General features: G+C 47.6%; 2 protein-coding genes across 2 annotated transcripts in view; one reads left to right on the plus strand and one right to left on the minus strand.

The window, feature by feature from the left end:
- CDH23 (cadherin related 23) overlaps positions 1-21,116 on the minus strand; it is a gene marked incomplete in the record, with an annotated part of 580,971 nt that overhangs the window by 105,426 nt on the left and 454,429 nt on the right. The window contains 2 exon segments of the mRNA XM_074284882.1: positions 17,090-17,238; positions 20,036-20,149. Of these exon segments, the coding sequence (XP_074140983.1) occupies positions 17,090-17,238; positions 20,036-20,149 (263 nt within the window).
- On the plus strand, positions 6,662-15,898 carry C2H10orf105 (chromosome 2 C10orf105 homolog). Its single transcript, XM_074296899.1, has 2 exons — positions 6,662-7,191; positions 10,531-15,898. Exon 2 carries the CDS (start codon positions 10,536-10,538, stop codon positions 10,956-10,958), a length of 423 nt encoding a protein of 140 aa, XP_074153000.1. The 5' UTR covers positions 6,662-7,191; positions 10,531-10,535; the 3' UTR covers positions 10,959-15,898.

Here is a 21,116-nt window from a genome sequence, read left to right on the forward strand (position 1 = left end):
GATGATCCCCATCCTTCAGAATAAGGGTTTGTAACACTTACCATGGAGAATGCGGTACCACACGCGCCCATTGTCGCCCTCATCTGCATCTGTGGCCATCAGCTGGAGGAAAGATGACATTAATTCTTTATACCCAGACATCCTAGGAGAAATGACTCTTATGGAATTCCTTCTCCCCCACCCCACAACCTCCATTGTCCCCTTCCCCTTTTTAGAACCTGGTCAAAGAGGGAGTTTGGGGACAAATGCATCCAGTTTATCTCATACATGTACAGTGGAGGCTCTGGACTCTCTAAGCTAGTTGCTTCTGACACTTACTACCAAGATGGGGCATATGTGTGGAAGGATCAAGGTTTAAGATAGGCAATGGAAGGAGAGCCTTAAAATAGCATGAAAGCTCTCTCCAGAAAGCTCTCTTTACCTTAAGATCCGTATCCTTATCAGTACTCTAACAAAATAAAAATATTGAACTACTTTCCTGAGTTATAAAAGCATAATTAACACCTGCCTATTTACTTAACCTTGGCATTATGGGTAGATTGGTGATCTTGGAGTTGAAATAAGTTAGATTTGGGCTATTCACCTTAACCACTATGGACCTCACCCATTGGGCAGAGAGGATTTCCACACTGAGAATCTCCCTGCAGATGAAATCATAGATCATTTCTCCCAGGGTTGTTATCCTACATTCCCCCTCTTACAAAGTGATAAATGAAAGTGAACTGGAAGAATTTCAGGGTCATCTAAGTCCAACCCTCTCATTTTACATAAGAGAAAACTGAAGTCAGAGAAATGCCAGAAGTTACAGATAGAATTATTATTGTGATTAATAACATATTGAAAGCAGATTTCTTAATTACTTTTTTTGTATATCTAAGATCCCCTTTGACAGTCAGGTAGAACTTGTGGATTCTGTTCCTGAATAATGTGTCAGACAAAATACAAAGGATTGCAGAGGAAACCAAAGGCTAGTGAAAAGAAAGATGTATTTTTTTTTTTATCCAAGTTCATGGACCTTCTAAAATGGATTCCTCTCTAGGTTAATAACCTTTGTTTTAAATTTTGTTTTTTACACATTACCTCACTTGAGTCTCACAATAACCCTGTGAGATAAATATTACAGATAGAGAACAGATCCCTTAGAGTCATAGGTACAAAGTGACACCCATTGTGAGTGGGTGCCAGGCAGATTTGAAACCAAGGTCTCTTGATTCCAGTCTAATGTTCTTTTAGCTCTCACAATTCTTTCTTAGAAGAGAAAAAACCAGTCTTACCATTATGACTAATTACTCAGATTTACCTGATCTTAAAAAATTAGCCTGGTCTCACCGATAATGTGCATTAGTTAAGTGCATTAATCAATATGGAGATTGATGAATCACAGATCCTTCAATGCATCTGGTTATTGAAAGTAAGATCATTCCAATCCCACCTGACGTTTTGTTCGCTTTGTTTGATCTAGAGGATTTTGGTCTCATTCTCATAGACTGACCCCATTTTTGGAACCTCTCCTGATTTCCCATAGCCCCATTGCATACAATGGCTCTTGATAAGTGAAAAGTCATAGCCTCAGTGGACATCTATTCTAGCCCATAACTTCACAGAAATCCTTTCTCAATAATATGCTTGCTCAAGAGTTATCTAATCTCCTCTCGAGACTCTAGCAATAGGGAATCTATTCTTTATTAAGATAGTTCTTTTGCTTTTTGGCTAGCCCTAACCATTAGGGTGATTTTCCTGACGCCAAACCTAAATCTGCCTCTCCACACCTTCTTCCGCTGTCCTTGGTTCTGCCCTCTGGGGCCAAGAAGAGCAGACCTCATCCTGCCTCCGAAATGATGCCTCATACTCTTCATGCCCATCATTTTCCCAGTCTCTTTTCTAAGATCAACATGCTCATTTCCTCCAACTGATACAGCCTCCAAGCCTCTCACCGTCTCAGCTGCCATCCTGTGGACATATTCTAGTCTGTCAATGTCTTTCTTAAAATGTGGTGTCTGGTCCCGATGACAATATCTTACATTTACACCATGCTTTGTGATATATAAAACGCTCACAGATATTATCTTTTTTTGTTCCTCATAACAACCTTGTGAGATGGGGACTAAACGTTTCACAGATGAGGAAACAGGTTCAGAATGGTGAAAAGTCACAAGCTACTAAGTGAGATTGGAGGCAAATTCAGGTTTTCTGATTCAGCTATAACAAAGATAGGTAACACAGGTTTTGCACCAATGTAGGAAACTGTCCACAAGCAGAGACATCTGCTCCAAGGCTGGAGATTTAAAGGACAGCTGAAAAAGTTATGCTCTCAGAAAGGATGGAAAGTAGGGGTGTAGCTGTGGTCAAGCTAGAATGATGGGGAGATGGTTAGAGAAAAGAAAGGAGGCTCCCAACAGCTGGGACTTGTACTGTTGGAACTCAGCTTTATCATGGTCCAGAGGTAGAGAAGGAAGGCCAGGACACACAGCAGGTGTATGTATTCTTTCTTGGCCCAGTGAACTGGTCCCAATCTCTGACAAGAGCATCGGCTGCCTTGCAGCAGAGAAGGGAATTATTTGGGAGTGACAAGAAAAGGGATATTATATCTGGCTCCAAGGCAATATGAGGGAAAAAACAGAAAGCAGGATGTGAGAGGGGAATCAAACTACCCGTACTACCATTTTCCCTTAGATCCTGAGGGAGACTACCTAAGACTCTGAACCCAAGGGACCTGGGACTTGTAATGACCTACAGAGAAGAATCTCTGAGGGTCTGTCCCTCCCATATTGATTCTTTTATGAAGGCAAACTAGGCCATCTTTTGCCTTAATTCTTTCTTAGTCTTAAATCACTGAATGGGTGTTGCCTCAGATAAACTGAGACCTGAGAAAGACCTTAGCTTAAAATAGCCAAAGTTTCCCACTGCATACAGGGTCATCACCTTTCATTTTGACCTATGTCTTGCCACTGGTCTCTAATGCTCTGGAAGAGTGAGTGAGGCTGGTGACTTTGTACAGCTCTGCTTCATTTTGAATCAAATTCACTGAAAATCAAGACATCACCCTCCCCATGTCATTGGTGCACTTCAAAAGTGAAGGATGAACAATAACAATAGAGAAGAAATATAGAGACTAAAGAGAGAGGCTTAGGTGATACAGTGCAAAAAACCTGACCCAACAGTTAGAAGGTCCCAAGCTCAAATGAGACCTCAAACACTAGTTGTGTGATCCCCAGCAGGTCACTTAGTCCTGTTTGCTGGAGAAAGAAGTAGCAAACCACTCCAGTATCTTTGTCAAGAAAACTCAACAAAATTTGAGAATTTGAGAATACATTCACAAAAATTAAATTTGAGGTGATTAGAAAGACCCTCTCTTTCAAACTTCAAAGGCTTTGGTTTTATCTACCATTAGAATATGCATCCTGAGGGCAGACTGTTTACTTTTTACCTTTGTATATATCCTGTGCTTGCCACACAGAGATAGAGCTCAACCAGTGATTTTACTGGTATAGAGAACTCCCAGGTAAGGACATTCCTTCTCCCAAAGGAGAACCACAACGTATAGTCTTAGAGAGTGGACTAGACACTGGTTTGTCTTGGATCACAGAGTCAAGGTGGGTTTTGAACTCAGATCTTCCTGTTTTCAAAGCTATTTCTATCTCTATTATGTTGAATGAATCTTTCTCTGTTACTGTGAATAAGCCATTTTGCCTTTTCAGGGACTCAATTTCTGTCTCTGTAAGATTAAGTACTTGGATCAATTTGATGAGCTCTGTCTTCTAACATGCTACTTCAGGGATAGATTGGGATAAGAGATTGGTTTCAGTTCTCTCCAAAAAGCGCATATCCTTTTTCTGTGAAGGTTACTACTTCTCTCTTATTGTTAGTAATCAGGCTTCTTGAATGTCAAGAAGTGAAGGTGCAATTGACCTTAGAACCCATAGTTAAAGTAGGGTTCAGTATAAAAGAAAAAGGCTGGATTTTAATTCAGAAGAGAGGGCGAATCTGTCATTACCTCTGGGCTTTTTTCTCCTCTGTCCAATGAGACATTTGGATAAAAAGATCCCTTTGGGGTTGTATGGGTCCAATGGGAGACCATGTCTGTGTTTTAAGAACTGGTCTACCTAAATTCTGAGATTACTTTGAAGTTGATTAAAGGAGAATGATGATTTTTTTTCTGTCACAATAATTCATAAAATCAAATGAGGCTACTGATGATCATTGGTGAAGAGAGTGCCCACACCAAAAGAAATCACTCATCCTGGAAGTAATTTGACAGCAGGATTCATGATCTGAGATGATGGCCACCCTAAAATAGTAAAGGAGTGTTCCAGAGTAGCAGGGAATGCTGGATGAAGAAGAATCTGGGCTGTACTCTGCATAGGTGCACAGAAGTTTCCTTTGTTCACCAAGGGGCTTCCTAGTTTCTACAAGAGCTGGAGGTGCCCTAGCTCCCTGACTGACTATACTCCTTTCCCCTCCCCTTCGCTCTCAGCCTCCCCAGGAAGTCTTGAATACTCAACAGGAAGGGTTGGGGGATGAGAAGAAGGAAGTGGGAAGTTCCATCAGCTGAAGACCTTGAGCAAATCAACAGAAGGATTGGGACAATTCTTTTGCCCTGGAAGGAAATGTAGTCCAGTGGTTCCATCTGGTGCCTCTGCCATACACTGCAAGGCTCCCCTGACCAGAGACCTCCCTTTTGCTACCAGACATTGTCTTCCTCATTCCCAGCTTGAAAATGGGTGCAAATCCTGCTTACTTTTCTGGCAATGCAACCTGCTGAGGCTAAAGATTGTAGGCTAGGAAAATTCCCACAGTGCTCTATTTCTAGATAGAATTTCCAGGGCATCTGCTATTTCTCTAAAACCTGACCAAGGGAAAAGTGAAGACCTCTTTATCCTTAGGAGCAACTCCATTCTGTTTGCCACTGACTCTCCCTTCTACCTCACCTCACAGAGCCCACCCAGGGATGGGGGGGATCAATCCCTGCATTCTAAGTCAAAGGATCACAAATTTAGAGCTGGAAGATTACAAGTCCATCTTATCTTATAAAAAGGGAAACTGAGGTCCACAGAACTACAGTAATCATCTCTTAAAATTCTAAGCTAAAGCTCGAGTGCTTCCTTCTATACTAGGCCTTTTCTGACTCCCCATTATTAGCTGTTTTCTGTTACTCTCTCTCTCCCATCCCCTTCTCTCTTTTACATTAGATAGATTGATGTATATTCCTCGTCCCCTTCACAGAGTTGAATTTAAGCTCTTGGGTTTTTTTTAAGTACTTAAAAAGTAAGTTTTTTTGGTCTTTGTAGTCCCAGGGGACCTAACACGTAGTAAACATTTAATATTTACTGAATTGAATTCCCCAAGCCACAAGGGCAGTAAGTAGCAGAATTAGGATTCAAACCCTCCAAATCACTTACTACACACTGCCTTATCACAATGGGAAATGAGGACTAAAAAGGCGGGGGGTGATGTGGGAGCAATGGATGTAGTGCTGGGAGGGGAGGCGAGGGCTACTTCAGAAGCTGCCTCATGAGGAGGGGGAATTACACAGACACCTATTCTCCTCTGAGACTTCCCCCTCAGCCCAGACCTCAACTGGCTCTTCCTGGGCAGCTACAGCTCTCGAAACTTCTGTAGTCAAACCCAAGCTGCACAAGGGCCTGGCTTGTGTGACTCTGGGATGAGACGGAGGAGGTGGAGAGAGGGAAGCAGCAAGAAGCAGGGTGAACTAAAGGCGTTTCCCAGGTTATGGAGATCCTAGAAGCTGTATGTCCCATTATTTAGTATTTGTGTGAAATGAGACAGGCGTGAGTAAGATGGAAAAAAAGTACAACTTGAAATTGGGAAACTCTGAATTCAATTCCTTCCTCAGACATTAGCTAAGTGACCGTGCATAAAACAACTGATCTATATCAGCCTCAGTTTCCTCATCTGTAAAATGGATAATAATGGTCCCTACTTCACAAGGTTGTTTTGAGGATCAGATAATTTATGTAAAATGCTTTGCCGACCTTAAAGCATAGGATAAATGTTAGCTGTTACCATCATTTCCCCTCCTGATTGGCTAGGCTCAGTCCTCAGCTAAAACTGCTGAATCTCTGTCATCCTCATTCGTGAGCCAGCCAGCTGTTGCTAGGGGCAGCTGCTCCACTCTGGCTTCTGTGGGAAAGGGGGATGAAGAGCCAGGGAGGAGGAATGGGGTGTGTGTGGTGGGAGGAGGGAGCGGGACAGAGGGGATGGGGGAAGGGAGGGATGCTGCTGCCTGGAGGTCTCAGGGATGGGCCACCCAAATCGTAAGGACGTCAACTTCAATAGCCTTCAGACACCGTCTCTGCCTGTTGCTTGCCCAGGACTGACCATTCTGTAAAGCTCCTTCTAATGGGAGGCCGGGGGGAAGAAGGAAAGAAATACAAGGAAAGGTTTATACCCAAAGAAACATTGGGAGGGGGGCAGGCAGGAGAGAAGAGACACGTTGGAGGCAAAAGAAGCAGCCTGTAACCGGGGAAGGGGCCCACTTCCATCTCCCTCCCTCTCCCTCCCTCCCTCCGCCTTCCCATGGTTCCCAAGGCCCACTCCCTCAGTAACCTGGAGGCTGGCAGGCAGTGAATAGTCAGAGGCAGACTGTACCATTCAAACTTTCACCAGGGGAAGGTGAGAGCAATGGGGGATCTCGCAGGGATGAGAAAAGAGCTCATTCTCGCTGCAGCCTGGCCTTCCCCCCCACAGAGTCCCGCTCTCAGCTCCATCTCTGCTGCTGTCACTGCCTCCCCCCGGGGAAGGGGGGAAATCGTGGCGGTCCCCTGGGCTGGAGGCCCTCACAGCTCCCAGGCTGCTCTGGGGAACTTGTTTCCACATCTCAGTTGCCATCCCTACCCCTTGTCCATTCCCTCTTCTTCCTCCCTTCCCCCAAAGTCAGGACCAACTGAAGGGAAGGCAACGGCACAGGGAGAGAAGAGCGGGGAGGGGGCGGGGGCGCCTCTCATCCCACTTCTTAGGATTCTCCTTAGGGAGACAAAAGCAAGTTAAAAGCTCAGGACAGAGCAGGACCGGGGCGGCTAAAACTCGGGAGTCTCTTCCAGACGCCCACGAAGCGGTCACCAGGGAGCAGACACTGGTCACCCTTGGCCAGGGACCGCTGAGGACTTTTAGAGGGACCAGGACGGGGCTGCAGCCTCCCAGGAAGTCTTTGGCTGAGTGCACAGAGAAGAGGTCAGTTCCCTGTACCCCTTCCTCCCCAGAAACAACCAACAAGGTTTGGGGGACAACAAGAACGGGTTGATTCCTGGGCTTCTCTGGGGGGGCAGGCAATGAGGCCATGGGGAAGCCCAATTAGCAGCACCCTCAGCAGAGGGTTACTGCAAGACCCAGAGAAGCAATGTCGTGCCCCAGATCGGGGGCATCCAGAGTCAGACGTCCCTTTTCCCAGCCTGCTTTCTTCTTCTCAGAATGTTACTCGGCTGAGTGTTATCTCTGGAAGAAGGCCTGAGGATTGGGAGTTCCAAAAAGATTCACTTGGGGAAGTTACCATGGAGGGAAGTTAGCCCAGACAACGAAAGCGTGCGGTGGTTTGCACAGAGATGCTAAAAGTAGGCAAGCAGCCTGGGACGGCGAGTCCTGCCCAGTGGCTCCCTCGGCCTCCTGAAACCACTGGAAGGGAGCTTCCCCCTTTCCTTGAAGACAGGACACTGGCGGAGGACATCTCTGATGACTGTCACTAGGGGAACAGTAATAAGTAGAGGAAGGGGACTGCAGCCCAGCCACCTTAGTCTCTAGAAGAAAATAGTTTTGCATTTTTCAGCAATGGATAGAGGAGGGGGGACTGTACTTGGAAGCAGAGGAGCTGAGTTCTCAGCCCCCCTCTCTTTCTCTCTTTGTCCCTCCCTCTGCCTCTCTATCTCTGTCTTTCTGTCTCTGTTTTTCTTTCGCTGTCTCTTTCAATCTCTCTGTCTCTCTGCTTCTTTCTCTCTCTGTCTCTGCCTCTCTATCTCTGTCTCTGTCTATCTCTGTTTCCCTATCTCGGTCTCTCCCTCTCATAATCTTTATTTATTTTTTTCTTTTCTTCCGTATGTGAGATTAGCAAACCATTATTTGATTCTCTGAATCTGCAAACCAGGGGCAATAAGACTGGTTCTGTTGAACCTTGTGAGGGAAATGCTTTTAAAAAATTCAGACATAGAAATGTGAGCGATTATTCAAGTGGTGACCATTTCACTAATGACAAATAATTCTTATTTTTTCATTAAATCTTGGTATTCTTAACCCTGTGTGGGACCACATGCTTATACATAACTACAAAGAAATTTAAGGGTCGTCTAGTCCAATTTCCCCATCTTATAGTCAAGGAAAAAGAAGCTGAGAAGAGCACTTTTCTAGGGTCACACAGATAAAAAGAGTAGAGAGAGGATTCAAATCCAGTAACTTCAGCTTACTTTTCATCCTACACTGCCTCACTAATTAGAAATAATTAAGAATTATTAATTGAACGGACTGGGGTCTCCACCAAGAATCTCATTCAGAGGCTCCATCTTGGGAAAAGTGGCAGTGTGGCCACATACTATCTTAAAGGTAACTCACGAAGATCCCTTCAGACATTTTAGACTTCTCCCTAATTCAGACAGGCTTTCCTTCCAGGGCAGTCCAAACAAGAGAAACTTGCAGAAAAGATTCCCACCCACATTTGTTCCTCTCTGTCCTTTCTATTGGAGCTAAGTGAGGGGAAATTTACTTTTTCTCAGGCCCCAGGGCAACCTCCAGTGAGCACCTGGAACCCTTTCCCTTCTAGAAAGGAGCAACAAGCCAGAATTCAAAGTGAGACCAGCCGGGTCTCTGGGCTTGCTGCCTGAGAGGTGGAGGCCCCTGAACCGCTAGACAGAAATCAGAATTTCCAGAGCCTGAGTCGGGAGAGCTGGGCCACTGCCTAGAAATGATCAGAAGGAAGAGGCTCAGGATGCTTGCTGCCAGCCTGCCTCTGGCCAGGCGGTGAGAGCCATAGGCAGGTCTGAGAAGGGAGAAGCAGGGACCCAGAGCTTGCTTCTGGTGAGTGCTGAGGATGGGTGGCGGGCAGTGGCAAGGGACGAGGAAAGGGGTCAGGGAGCTGGGCCGCTATGATTAGGATGCATTAGCTTGACCACTCTGGCTTTTCTGGGATTCATACACGCCATGGACGATAGCAATTAAACAAAAATCCCAAACTGACCTCAGTCTGGCATTCCTCTGGGCTCTCCCGAGAGAAGCAGGAAAAACTGAGGAGCACTTAATGTTTGCTGACTTAATATTTGCTCAAGACAAATATCACTGATGAGGTGAATCTGTTGTCCTTAAATATAACATTATTCTAAGCCAAAAAGAAATTAATTTGGGGATGCTCCTGCTTCCCTCCAAGAGCAAGGATAGTTGAGCGATAACAGAGAATTATTTCTCATCCATCATCACAGATCACAGCATTCATGCTTTTGTCCCTCACGGAGGATGGCCGGCAACTGCTACCCCATACTTCTGTTACTTATTTTCACACCCATGATTTTTTTATCTTTAAAAATAACATCTTTTCTTTGAAGAGAGATATCATGGTGCGGCGAGTAGAGAACCAAGCTGTGTGTCAGGAAGATCCATCTGCCGTATCCTGGTTAGGGGATCCTAGACACCTGACTTCTGACTGTCCTAGTCTAAGATGATGAAGTGGCAGTCAGCTGTCAGCTGTCTGCATTGGAAGGAGCTTCTTTACCAGGAATTCCTCGTACCAATAACGTTATAGGCCAAAACAAAGAAATACTTCGCCAGTCCTTGTTATGAAAGGAAGGAAAAGTTGGGATAAGGAAAGATAAAAAGGGAAGAAAGAGAGGGAGGACAGGAAGGAGGAGGAAAGGAAGAAGGGAAGGAGGAATGAAAGGGAGAAGGAGGACAGGAGCAATAGTGGAATAGAGAAGGAGTTAGGAAGAAGAGAGGAAAGAAGGGAGGAAGGACGAAAAGGAGGAAGGGAGAAAGGGAGGACAAGAGGAAGAGTGGAAGAGTAGTAGGGAGGGAAGAAGGGAGGGAGGAAGAGGAGAGAGAGAGAGAAGAAGAGAAAATGGGGGAGAGGGAGGAAGGAATGAAGTGAGGAAGAAAGGGAAGATGGGAAGGAGAAAAAAAGAGGAAAGGAGAAAGGAAGGAGATTATCTACTCATTTTGTAGAGGAGAAAGCTGAGATTTTGAGAGGCATAAATAAGGACACTTCCGATCACACAATGCTGTTAGTTGGGCAAGGACCAGATCCCAGGACTTCTACCCAGGACTTTTTCTTCCAGGCCACAAGAGCTGATTACAAAGGCCAGATTCTGTGTCCTCCACACCCCGGGTCCTGCTCTCTTTCCTGGAGCTTTAGAGAGTGAATAATGTTGGGCCTGGAAAGTTATGGCAGATTCCTCAATCTTAATCTTATTTCCTCTTTTGGAAATTGGAGAGAGATGCTGTGTATAGATGCTCCCCCCACCCCCATGGGATTGTTGTGAAGTGAAACGAGATGGTCCCCAAGGCTGGTTTCTAAGCCCTTCTACTCTATGTGCACCACAGGAAAGATGAGCATGGAGGATGCTGAACCCAGGACTTCCCCCACCCTCAGCCTGGCTTTCTTGACCAACACCACCTTGGTGGACCTTGCTCCAGCCAGCCCTTTGCCCCCAGGGGAGATTCCGCAGCCTCTCTCCATCATCATTGCTCTGGCCTGCATCTTCCTTCTGCTGGCGACTTTCCTGCTTTTTGTCACCCTCTGCAAGCCGGCAGCCATGGACCCCTCCCGCCACAGCCCTCACGAATGCATGCCCTACCACCCGGAGACGCCCAGCGAGCCCCAGCTACGATTCTGGAAGCGCCTCGGCTCCCTGCGCCAATCTATCCACAGCTTTCGCCGGGGCCGGCCCGGCTCCCAGCATCCGGGGCCGGGCAGCCACCAGCCCCTCCGTGATCGGGACTGGGGCTTGATGGAATCAACCAAGATGTGACATGGGAAAGTGAGGGGCTAGAGGTCGGTCTGTCCCCGTCACACATTTAGGTTCCCTGGGTGACAAGTGTGGGTGGGGCAACCTCCCCCAAAGCTGGTCCAGTGGGCAGCCCACCTCCACTGTGACCCCACCTACCCCCAATTCAACCCTTCTACCCTTAGAAAAAGCAAAAGAAAAGCTCCAAGCGCTTAGATACTCCTGTCCTAGCCCAGATATAGATTTTGGATGTGGTTGTTTGCTTCCCACTGGAAGGTTTATCCAGGGACAAACAGGAGAATTAGCAAATGTACCCAGCAAGCAAAGCAAGGATTTCCCCTGGAGACCCCTTTGGTGAAGGGGCAATGTTTTCTGGAAAGCCCATTTTCAGCATTCCCAGCTTCCCTTTGAAAAACCCCCTCTTGGGTGTGGAAGACACAACTTTCTGTCCCTCCTTCCAGGCTGCCTCCTTCCCAGCTTCAGGGGAAAGTCCTGACATAGTCCAAAGTCTTTTTGGGTCCAGAGGTTTCTTCTAACCAAGATCAGAACTGTCTGCATCTCAAAGCTAGGGATTCCTGGGGAGAGCTCTATTCCACAAGGACTCCAATTTAATTCTCAACCCTGGTTTGGGAAAGCGATAAGCATGAAGGGGGTCTGGCACAAATCAACTGCTTCCTAGGAGGGCAAAGGAGGGCTCCCCTTTCTTCCTGCCCCAAGCTCAGCAATGCCAGGATGCCCGTCCATGCTCCTCTTATGCCCCTCAGCTCACTGCCACAGCTGCAGGAGAGGAGGAACTCTCAGGTTGGAAAAAGTGGCGTTTTTTGGCTCTTTGGGTATAAAGCTTTCCTGACCAATGGCACAGACTGCGCAGGACCATGGTCTCTTTCTATTAGGAGCCGGGACTGCCTGGGTAAAGGAAGAAGTTTAGAGCACAAGCTTCCAAGGGACCGCCTTTTCCACCATCTCCTTCCTTGCAATGATCCAGGTCACGGAAGTAACAAAGAACATGGGGAAGGGAAGGGGAAGAGCTTCCCAGAGAGGAGGTAATTATGCTGGCTGAGCTGGGCTATATCTTATTGTGTGGCTGGAGAACTGGTCAGAAGGAGTCCTCTGTAATGGGGGGGAGGGAGAGCGAAGCTGGCACTTGGCAGCTGGCAGGGATGGCCTGGCTGAAGGAAGGAGAAGTTATTAACAGGTTTGGGTGGGGTGGAGGGGCTGGTGGGACTGCAAGGGGACACCTCCGGCTGGGGCCTCCATAACAGGCAAACTGGGTTCTCTGTACCATCAGTAAAGTCTGTTTTCATGTTTTTATTCCTGGTGACTATAGGGTAGATACATAGGGAGTAAGGGGTCTCCCCGACCACCTGCCACATCCTCACTTCTCAGAAAGAGGCCGGAGCATGAGTGGAAGGGGTCAGACTTAATCCCCTTCTAGCATTCAGGTCTGAGGCCACATGCTCCAAGTTTTAAGTCAGGATAAAAAGAATGGTCTGTCTTCTCCTTTACCTGTCTATAACAGTCAAATACCTTTCCCTTGAGAAAGAAAATGAGACCTGAGACCTTTCTTTCTTCTCTGTTCATCCTTCACACAGTTGACAAATTGATTTTCCCAAAGCACAGGACTGAGCAGGCCATTATCCCTCTCCAGTGGCTTCCCATTTAGAAATCAAATGAAATATTTTTAAAGTGCTTAGCACACTGCCTGCCTAGTATACAGTAGGCTTTTAATAAATGTTTGTTCCCTTTTTAATTACTGTACTTGTTGTTACCTAAAGCCCTTTTCCATCTGATCCCAGCCTCTTCACCTCTGCTTCCTCAAAGCCGGCTTGTGCCATCTTCGGCACCGAGCCCCTCCTGATCGCCCACATGGCAGCGCCCTCACCCTCTGTCACTTTGTGTTTACCTGCATAAGGACACCTGTGATTTTTGCCAGAATGGAGAACTCCCCAATTTGGAGTCTCCTTTACCATTGCAGAGAACCATCTTCTCAGGACTTTTTGGTAATGAGCTCAGCTCTCCATTCACTACTTCATGTACAAACTGTCTCCCCCAGAAGAATAGTCTTGCTTCAGGTGCCGAAAATGCTTCCCTGAGACCCTAAAAGGTGACCTCATACGGCTGACCGAGAGGGTTCAAAGGCCATGCTTTTGAGGCTGATCCCCCAAATGTCCCCAGGTTCTGGTAGCTAGTAAAGCCTTCAGAGGCAGAGCCCATCTCCCATGCAATGGAGAAGTCTCCTGTTGGATTCCTTCCAGTGATGGGGAACTTGGTCCCTCATAAGCCAGCCCGTTTCATTGTTGGTCAGCTCTATGACTGAGTCAGCAACCAGGAGGGACCGAGACCTGCCCCCATTGCCTCCCACTCACTGCTCCCAATCCCGCTTCCTCTTCCAAGTTTCTGAAAACGAGCTCTCTCCCGGGCTTCCTCCTCTCAGATCTGCTCTCTCTCAGTTCCTTGCACTATCCTTGTATAAAAGGTTCTCATCTGGCCCCTCCTTCAGGCACACTGCACGTGATGCACATCCTTTTAAAAGGATCCATCCAAACTGCATGTGGCCTTTAGCTGGGGGATTGGATCAGGGCTGGGGAAAGGGAGGATCTTTTAACAAGAAATGTTCCCTGACCTCGGGACTATAGAATCTGGGGGCTGGAATGGCCTTGGGATGCCTTTATCTCTTGGCTGCCTTGAATGATCCCGGGTACATCCACCCCAGCTCCAGAGTTCCTCCATAGCTGGAGAGCCCACGAGGAAGCACAAACCTGAACTGTCATTTGGGGAGCTTCCCACCCAGCCTAGCCAATGGTGTGGGTCCACTCTCCAGCTGGCTGAAAGCACCCACTGGATGGCGGAGCTCCAGGACTCGTGTTATCTGCTTGTTCCCTTTTCTGTGCTGTACCTGGGTGCCCGTCAGAGGGGAATAAGCTGGAGGCTGTCATATATTTATATCTAATCATGATCACATCTGTGTCTGGAGGCGCCCCTTCGATAAGATGGTGTCAGGATCAATCAGGTAGGGGCGTCTTCAGATGGGTTAAGAGGCCCTTTTCAGAGCCTGTCGCCGTGTGGTGTCAGGAAGTGATGGGCCCAAGGATGGGGGCTGTTAGCAGCTGGAGGTGACACCTGAGTTCTGATTAGGAAATGTCACCAGCTGCTCTCACTTCCTAAGGGAAAAGAGGGTCCCTGGCTATTGCCTCTGTCCAGCCCTTTCCTTTCCTCTCAGCCCGCAGCAGGGCAAAGGGAGAGAGGGGAAGGGTATTACTGGCCCGTGGCGTAGCTCCTCTGCAGAATTCAGGCTTGTCCCGGGAGCTCCTTCCTCAGTAACCCCTTTTCCTCTAGATAAAAAGAAGCGTGTACAACGCACAGCCCAAGGACTTGTTACGTTTATTAACTGGACGGGACAAAGATCCGGGCACTATATTAGGTGCTAACTTAGTCTGTCAGAGGTCGGGACCATGTGAGAAGCAGTGTGACAGGTCTGCAGAGGGCCAGCCTCAGACTGTGTGATTACAGGTAAATCATTTAACTTTTCGAAATCACTTAATGGAGAGTTTCCATACCAGGAGTTCCCTACCATTTCCCCCTCTCATTCAGCATGTACATTAAATATCTACTGCAAAATCAACCACTATAAATCACAGGTTCAGGCCAAAAAGATAAAAAAATATAAAACAGAAACCAGATGTGGGCTATGACCAAGAGAGGGAAGGTAGGTTTGGAGTTATATCCTCCTCATGGACAATTAGTTAACTAATCCCATTATCTGTGAGAGTCCTGCTGAGCAACGAAGGCAAGCTCCTTGGATGCATTCCCCCATCACTGTGCCCACGGGCACCGGGTCATGTAGAGCTCTCAGGAAGCCTGGATTATTCTGCCCCAGTGAGCTCACCTCACAGACACAACATTCAAATCCTTGGCCACTGAGCTTTGGGAACAATACAGCCCTTTGTCAGCATCATTTTTTTGCAAAGCCAGGGCTCAGTCCCTCATCCCTACCTCTAAGCGGCACCTGTGTTTATTGTGCGATGACAAGGGAGGAGTTGTAACTCCCTGCCACAGCTCGGGGGGCCAAGGGACAAGGCTTAAGCATCGCAAAGGGACACGGGGCGGCCAGCATCGACTACGGTTAACTCTCCTCCAGCTCCTCCTTCATCTGACCCGTGCTCACCTGGATGGAGGATACAGCCACTCCCCTTCCCCCATCCTGGTACTACCAGATCTCAGAACCTGGGAAAGAGCCATCACTCTGATTTCAAGAACTCACCTTGGTCTGACCACTAAGCCACAAGGAATCTTGGGCAATCATCCAACTTTCAGCTTCCCCTCTTGTGAAATAAGAACTAGAACTGCTGATACCTATTAGTGCCCATTGGAAGGGGATTCCCCCCTTTCCAACATTTCTGGGTGAATAAAATGAGATGGGCACATGGATATCTGTCTGATGGAAGGACTCACTCTTTCTCTTGAACAAACAGGCCGGCCTTGTTCTTGTTAAAGCCCACTATCGCTTCCCACGGGAAAGCAGACTCCGATGCATAGTCACTGTTGGAAAAATCACGCTCTCCTTTGTAGGGCGACGTGCCCGTGCCGGCTGGTGATGTACCAGGCATGCCAGCGGGCAGGCACAGAACCCAGGTGAGCTAGGGAACTGAAGGAGCAATCGCAAACTTTAGCTCCAGCGGCTCCCAGAGCCAGGCTCCGGGACAGAAGAAGGCTGACCACAAAGCAGTGGGTCTTCTGACCAGGTGTTCACTCGGGAACCAACAAGTCAGGGCATCAGTCAGGGCATTATGTGAGTAGGTATAATAAAGGCTTTTAAGATTACACGTGGCTGTTCTTGAGTGCGCTACCGGTTATTAAACTATAGATTCAAGAGATCGTGGCCAGAGACCTTAGAAGGCCTCAGAGGAGGCGAGCCGGGTAGAGTTCACACTGCAAAGGTCAGTGGTCAAAGGTACTCTGGTGGGCCTAGGGCAGACTGGTAAAAGTAACTGTCAGGTGGGCATGTTACAGAGACTTTCAGAGGAGGAATTGATTGGCCCAAGTTCCTGCAGATATTAAGGGGTGGAAATGGAATTTGGGCCCTTTCAGGGGAGAAGCAGCCTGGAGAAAAGCCTTTTCTGTGGCAGGGGGCAGGGGTGCTTAGATGTTTCCAGGGTGGTCAGTGTTAACATGACTTGACGTGAACCTCTCCAGCTGGTAGTTCAGAGCAATGGAATGTCAGCTCCTTGCCCATCTTCCTGGGACCTCAGATGCCAAGAAAGGACTGGAAATTCCCTGCCTTGCTCTCCCACTTGGGAGTTTCCAGATCCCGGAGAAGCCTACCCCCTGCTCCTGGGCACAGACTAGCCCCTTCCCCCAGGATCCTCCTCTGAGCTGAGTGGGCTGAGCAGCCCTCCCAGGCTAGGCTCAAACAGCTAGTTTTGGCTTTGCTTTTTGGCCTGCTTTCACAGTCCCCTGGGCGATGGCTGAAAACAGTCATTCATTCCCAACTCCTCTTTCTGCTCCTCCCCTCCGCCCCAGCAGCTGATGTGTCCCCAGATCCGTGTGGGTTTGGGAGGGTGGTGAATGGGATGCACATACATGTCCCTCCCCCATTCCCCTTCCCTCCTCTCAGATCCTCCTGCTTCCTACAAGTTTGGCAAAGGGACCCTTTCTTCCTTAGCCTGTTTACTTCCCTTGAGGAAAGCAAAAGCCAAACCCGGATGAAAGCATCTCTGTTCTGGGCCACGGCTGAGTCCTGGCTCGTGCCTCCTTCTTGTCTCCTCCCTTCCGGGAAAATCTGACATTCCTACAGCTACCCTCCCTCGGCTGGGAAGCTGTCCCTCCCAGCTCTTCCTGTGCAGGGGAGCCAAGGGCAGAGGACGAGGGGCAACCTGGAGGGCCTGTGCCCCCTGGAGGGGTCTGGCCTTAACTACATCAGTGTGGGTGCTGGGGGGGGAGTAGGGAGGCGGGCACTAGGGAGCTGAGCCTTCCTGGAGGCCAGTCTGGCCTGTGGCCCCAGATTCCTTGTGTTCATGCTCCCCTTTTCTCCCCCCCCCCATTGGCTTTTCTTCTACAAGCCTGATGTGGGAGGACGGGTGCTGTGGGGGAGTCTTGTCTTGTCCCTTTCCTCCCCCTCTACGCCTCCAGCCCTGCCCCAGGTCCCTGCCACCTGCCTGCACAATGCTGCTGCCTTCCGGGATGTCCTCGGGGACGCTGGCTTCGTAGCTGCTCTGTAAGAAGATGGGCCGGTTGTCGTTGACATCCAGCACGGTGACATACACGGTGGCTGTGCCGGTCCTCCGCTTCCCTACCGGGCCGTTGTCTGTGGGAGGACAGAGAACAGGGGCTCGGCACCAGGAACCAAGCAGACCGGAGAGAGCCGGCATCCAGAAGGCTGGAGGAAGCTAAAAGACCCTCTCGTCTGATGTTCTTATTATACCAGCCAGAAAGGCTGCCCACCGTGACCAAGGCAGGATGCAAACCCAGGCCCAAAGTCAGAACAGCTGCGCCACTGCACCCATCTGCCCCTTACTGATGCCATGGTCAGGCGGGCACTCCCTGGGCAGGCTGCCCCACCACCATGGTCAGGCGGGCTCGGACTTCTGCAGAAAGGCTCTGGGACCTGGTCATCCTTGGGGCTGAGTGTGGAGACATTTCTTCCTGCAAGGGACCCTAAGAACCCACCAGAGATCTCCTGGCTCGTGTCTCTCTTTTTTTGACCTGACCTAAAGAATATGGGACATATCTCCTCTTGTCTCTCACCCCCAGGCTCTATTTGGGCTTTAAACATGGGAAAAGAAGGGGGTAGGGGCTGATAACTCTATATAAGTGTTCCGGGGGGAAGGGAACGAGTATATGCAGCTGAGTCACAGCAGCCTCTCTTTTGAGAGTTTGCTTTTATTTTTTTTTAATAATAAGCCTAGGACACGTACAAAGACCCCCATCTTAATCCCACAAAATCAGAGTTTTAACTTTTTTTTGCATCCTGAACCTCTTCGGCACTCTAGTGAATTCTACAAACTCCTCAGAATCATTTCAGAAAATAAAATTTATAGGCGTATAAAGGAAACCTGTTACACTGAGATACAGTCATCTAACTAATTAATAATAATAATAATTTAAAAAGTTGATGGATTCCAGGATAAGAACCTACTGCCCCAAGATAAGGCCAGAGTAAAGTAGTTCAGGGGAAAAATCAGAATAAAGGCAGAATGTGCTGAAAGCCTGGTTTTCCTTCCTCTAAGCCTGACCTTGGATAGCCGTCCTGCTTGCCCCTCTCCCCATATTCTTTCATCTTTCTTTAGCCCCAGTTACTTTAGGATTGGACAGCTGAGGAGTTCAGGAGTCCCAGGGGCCCAGAAGAAACTGTTGGCAGTGAGAAGTGAGGGGCTGTCACCCCAAGGCTTGTAAACCTGCAAAGGGAAAACTCAGAGAGAGTGGGCCTGAGGGCGGGGCTTATTCCCTTTCCCACATGTCATTTACTCACTTCATATTTCTGTTTTAAAAGAAGTAACTTGTGAATGGCAAAGGAGGGTAGAATCAAGAACTATTAGTATTATTTACAATAACGGGGTTTACAGGGTTAGTTAGCTCAGAAGAACCATTTCCATCCATATTGAGGAAGGAGAAGCCAATGGAATTTGAAGGAGTTTGGACAGACCCTGGGCACGAAGACATTTTCCTGGGGAGAATCACTCCTCCCATCTGGCCCGTAGCCCAGTGATGGGACTGTGGCTTTCTCTAACAGTTCCTAACAGCTTGTCTTGCTTCTTTTCTCTATCAAACGAGACTGGCCCCATATTTGGGGTTGCATGCACCCAGGTAATAACCTGTCCTAGATTAATCATTGTGGCTTGCCCAGGCCACTAGGACAGAGCTGCTTAAACTTTTTCCACTTGTGACTACTTTTCACCCAAGAATTTTTATGACCCTGGTTTAGATGATAAAATAGGTATTCAAATCAAAATTTACTAATAAAAAAACCATAATTTCATGACCCCTACATTCAGTTACAAGATTCCATATAGGGTGACAAGTCACAGTTTAAGAAGCTGGGGCACCATTCTAACCACTGTGGATTTTACCACGTGGACATCAATGTGAGAAGCCTCCAATTTGACATCGAACTGCATTGGCAGTGCCAGTACAGGCACAGAACTGTCTTTGGCAGGGGAGTACAGGGCTCTCCTGGGGTTTGCTGAGGAGGAAATTCAGTCTTGTCACTCTCCGGGGGGTATAAAAATTCCACTGGGATAAAAGGAGGAAGATTGGCTCTGAGGGAAAGGGTATTCGGGAGAAGAAGGATGAATACCTAGAGATTCTCAGCCTAGAAGGCTTTCTTGAATTCTCCCAGATGACTCTATAGCAACAGAAGTTAGATCTCATATCCCATCTGAAGATGGAAAAGGGAATTTATCCCCATCAGCTGTTAATCACCCACAGGACAGCAGCCAGTCTAGCTGAAGCATCAAGGCACACTGTGCCAGGTAGTTAAACCACCATGATCACTTTTATCTCCATCACCTCTCAGACCTCAGTGGAGGCAATCTAGGATCCTGAACCTCAAAGCTTGGCAAAAGCCATGCTCCTAGCTCAAAGCCTGCAGCCATCATCCTGGAAAACAATTCCTGTGGAGACATAGGTTGGCCATTGCTCTGAAGGGTCAGAAGAGAAAGTTCTCTCCACCAAAGTCCTTCGTATTGTCAGATGGTTCAACATCAGGAAGGGATCAATGGAAACTCCATTAAAGAAGAAGCATAAACATCTTTTTTGTTGATGAACTCCAAGGACCATGGATGTTTCCATCTGACTCACAGCTGAAACCCTCTCCTCCCCCATTAAGCTTCTGGAGGGCAGGGTCTGTGTTACTCTTCTATTTGTACCCTCATTTCTAAGCACTTAAGGAATTCTTCATTCATTCATCCATCTGAAGGTAATGTGGGGCAGACAGGATTTTGGGCAACAACTTGATCTCCTGGCTCTTTCTCATTGGGGATGGGGAAGATACAGCAGAGGTTCCAACCCTGCATCTCGGGGAAAGATGCCCCATGTCGGCTCCACCCAATTAGAAAGGAAAAGCTTCCTTGCCTGAACTATCTGAGAGGGACTGGGATGCATACCAATAGCCTCCACGATCAGGGTGTACGCCGCTGTGGTCTCTCGATCCAAGTTCACCACCGTCCTGACTACACCATCTCGATAGCCAATTCTGAATTTACCATCTATGTTTCCTCCTGCAGGTAAAAGAGGAAAAGGCATTGCAGAGACACAGCAGGAAAGAGCTTACCAAAAGTCATGGAGAGAAATACTTTCTTGAGGATGGACTTTCTTTATCATTTCTGTGTCCTGAAACTCTTGGGCAGTCTGGAATTAAGCTTATGAACTGCATTTCAGAATAATGACGTAAATGCACAAAAATAAATTACAGAGGATTACAAAGGAAACCAAATGTTAGTGAAGATAAAGACGTGCTTTTTTCTTTACCTCCCTCCAATCTCTTCATGGACTCTTTGGAAAGTACAGGAAAGATAATGTGACCCCATGTCTGAGTAGGATCTCAGGACACATTCACTATCAGCAGGGGCTGTAGGGGTTCTAGGATGACACTTGGGAGAACACTTGGTCAAGTGCCATGGGAGTATGAAGAGAGGCTAGTCCTTCAGTCAGTCTCCAGAGCAGAGCTCCTTCAGGATGTGGCTCACATGGCTGGGTTAGATGCATAATTTGGCAGAGGGGGTAAGCTCAAATGTCAACGAACATGGCTGCAAGCATGAATTGAATTGAGTGCAGGAGTCACAAAAACAGGAGGAAAAATAGCCTCTGTCTTCAGGGAGTTTATACTCTATTTGGGGGATACTTTCACATGGATAAGTAAATATAAGATTATTTGAATGATGAGAGAGTCCTAACACTTTAGGGGAGCTGGAAAGATTTCCCATGAGCTTTGAGAAAGATAAGGGTTCTAATAGAGATGAGTAAGGGGAACATTCCAGGAATGGGGTATAACTTCTTTCAAAGTGGGAGATGCAATGCTGAGTTCAGAGCAAGTAAGCTTGTTTGGTTGGAGCATATGGTGAATGGAAAGAAATGTGAAATAAATCTAAAAAAGTAGGCTAAGGAGATAGTATAAATAGTTGAGCTAAAAAATATGAATTTTATCCAGAAGTTAAGAGTGAGCCATGTGATTCTTGAGATTTGTAT

The sequence above is a fragment of the Sminthopsis crassicaudata genome, chromosome 2, assembly GCF_048593235.1.
Source record: "Sminthopsis crassicaudata isolate SCR6 chromosome 2, ASM4859323v1, whole genome shotgun sequence".
Lineage (NCBI taxonomy): Eukaryota > Metazoa > Chordata > Mammalia > Dasyuromorphia > Dasyuridae > Sminthopsis > Sminthopsis crassicaudata.

Excerpts from the sequence above, each read along its gene's own strand:
- C2H10orf105 (XM_074296899.1), top strand. The coding sequence starts at position 10,536 with ATGAGCATGGAGGATGCTGAACCCAGGACTTCCCCCACCCTCAGCCTG.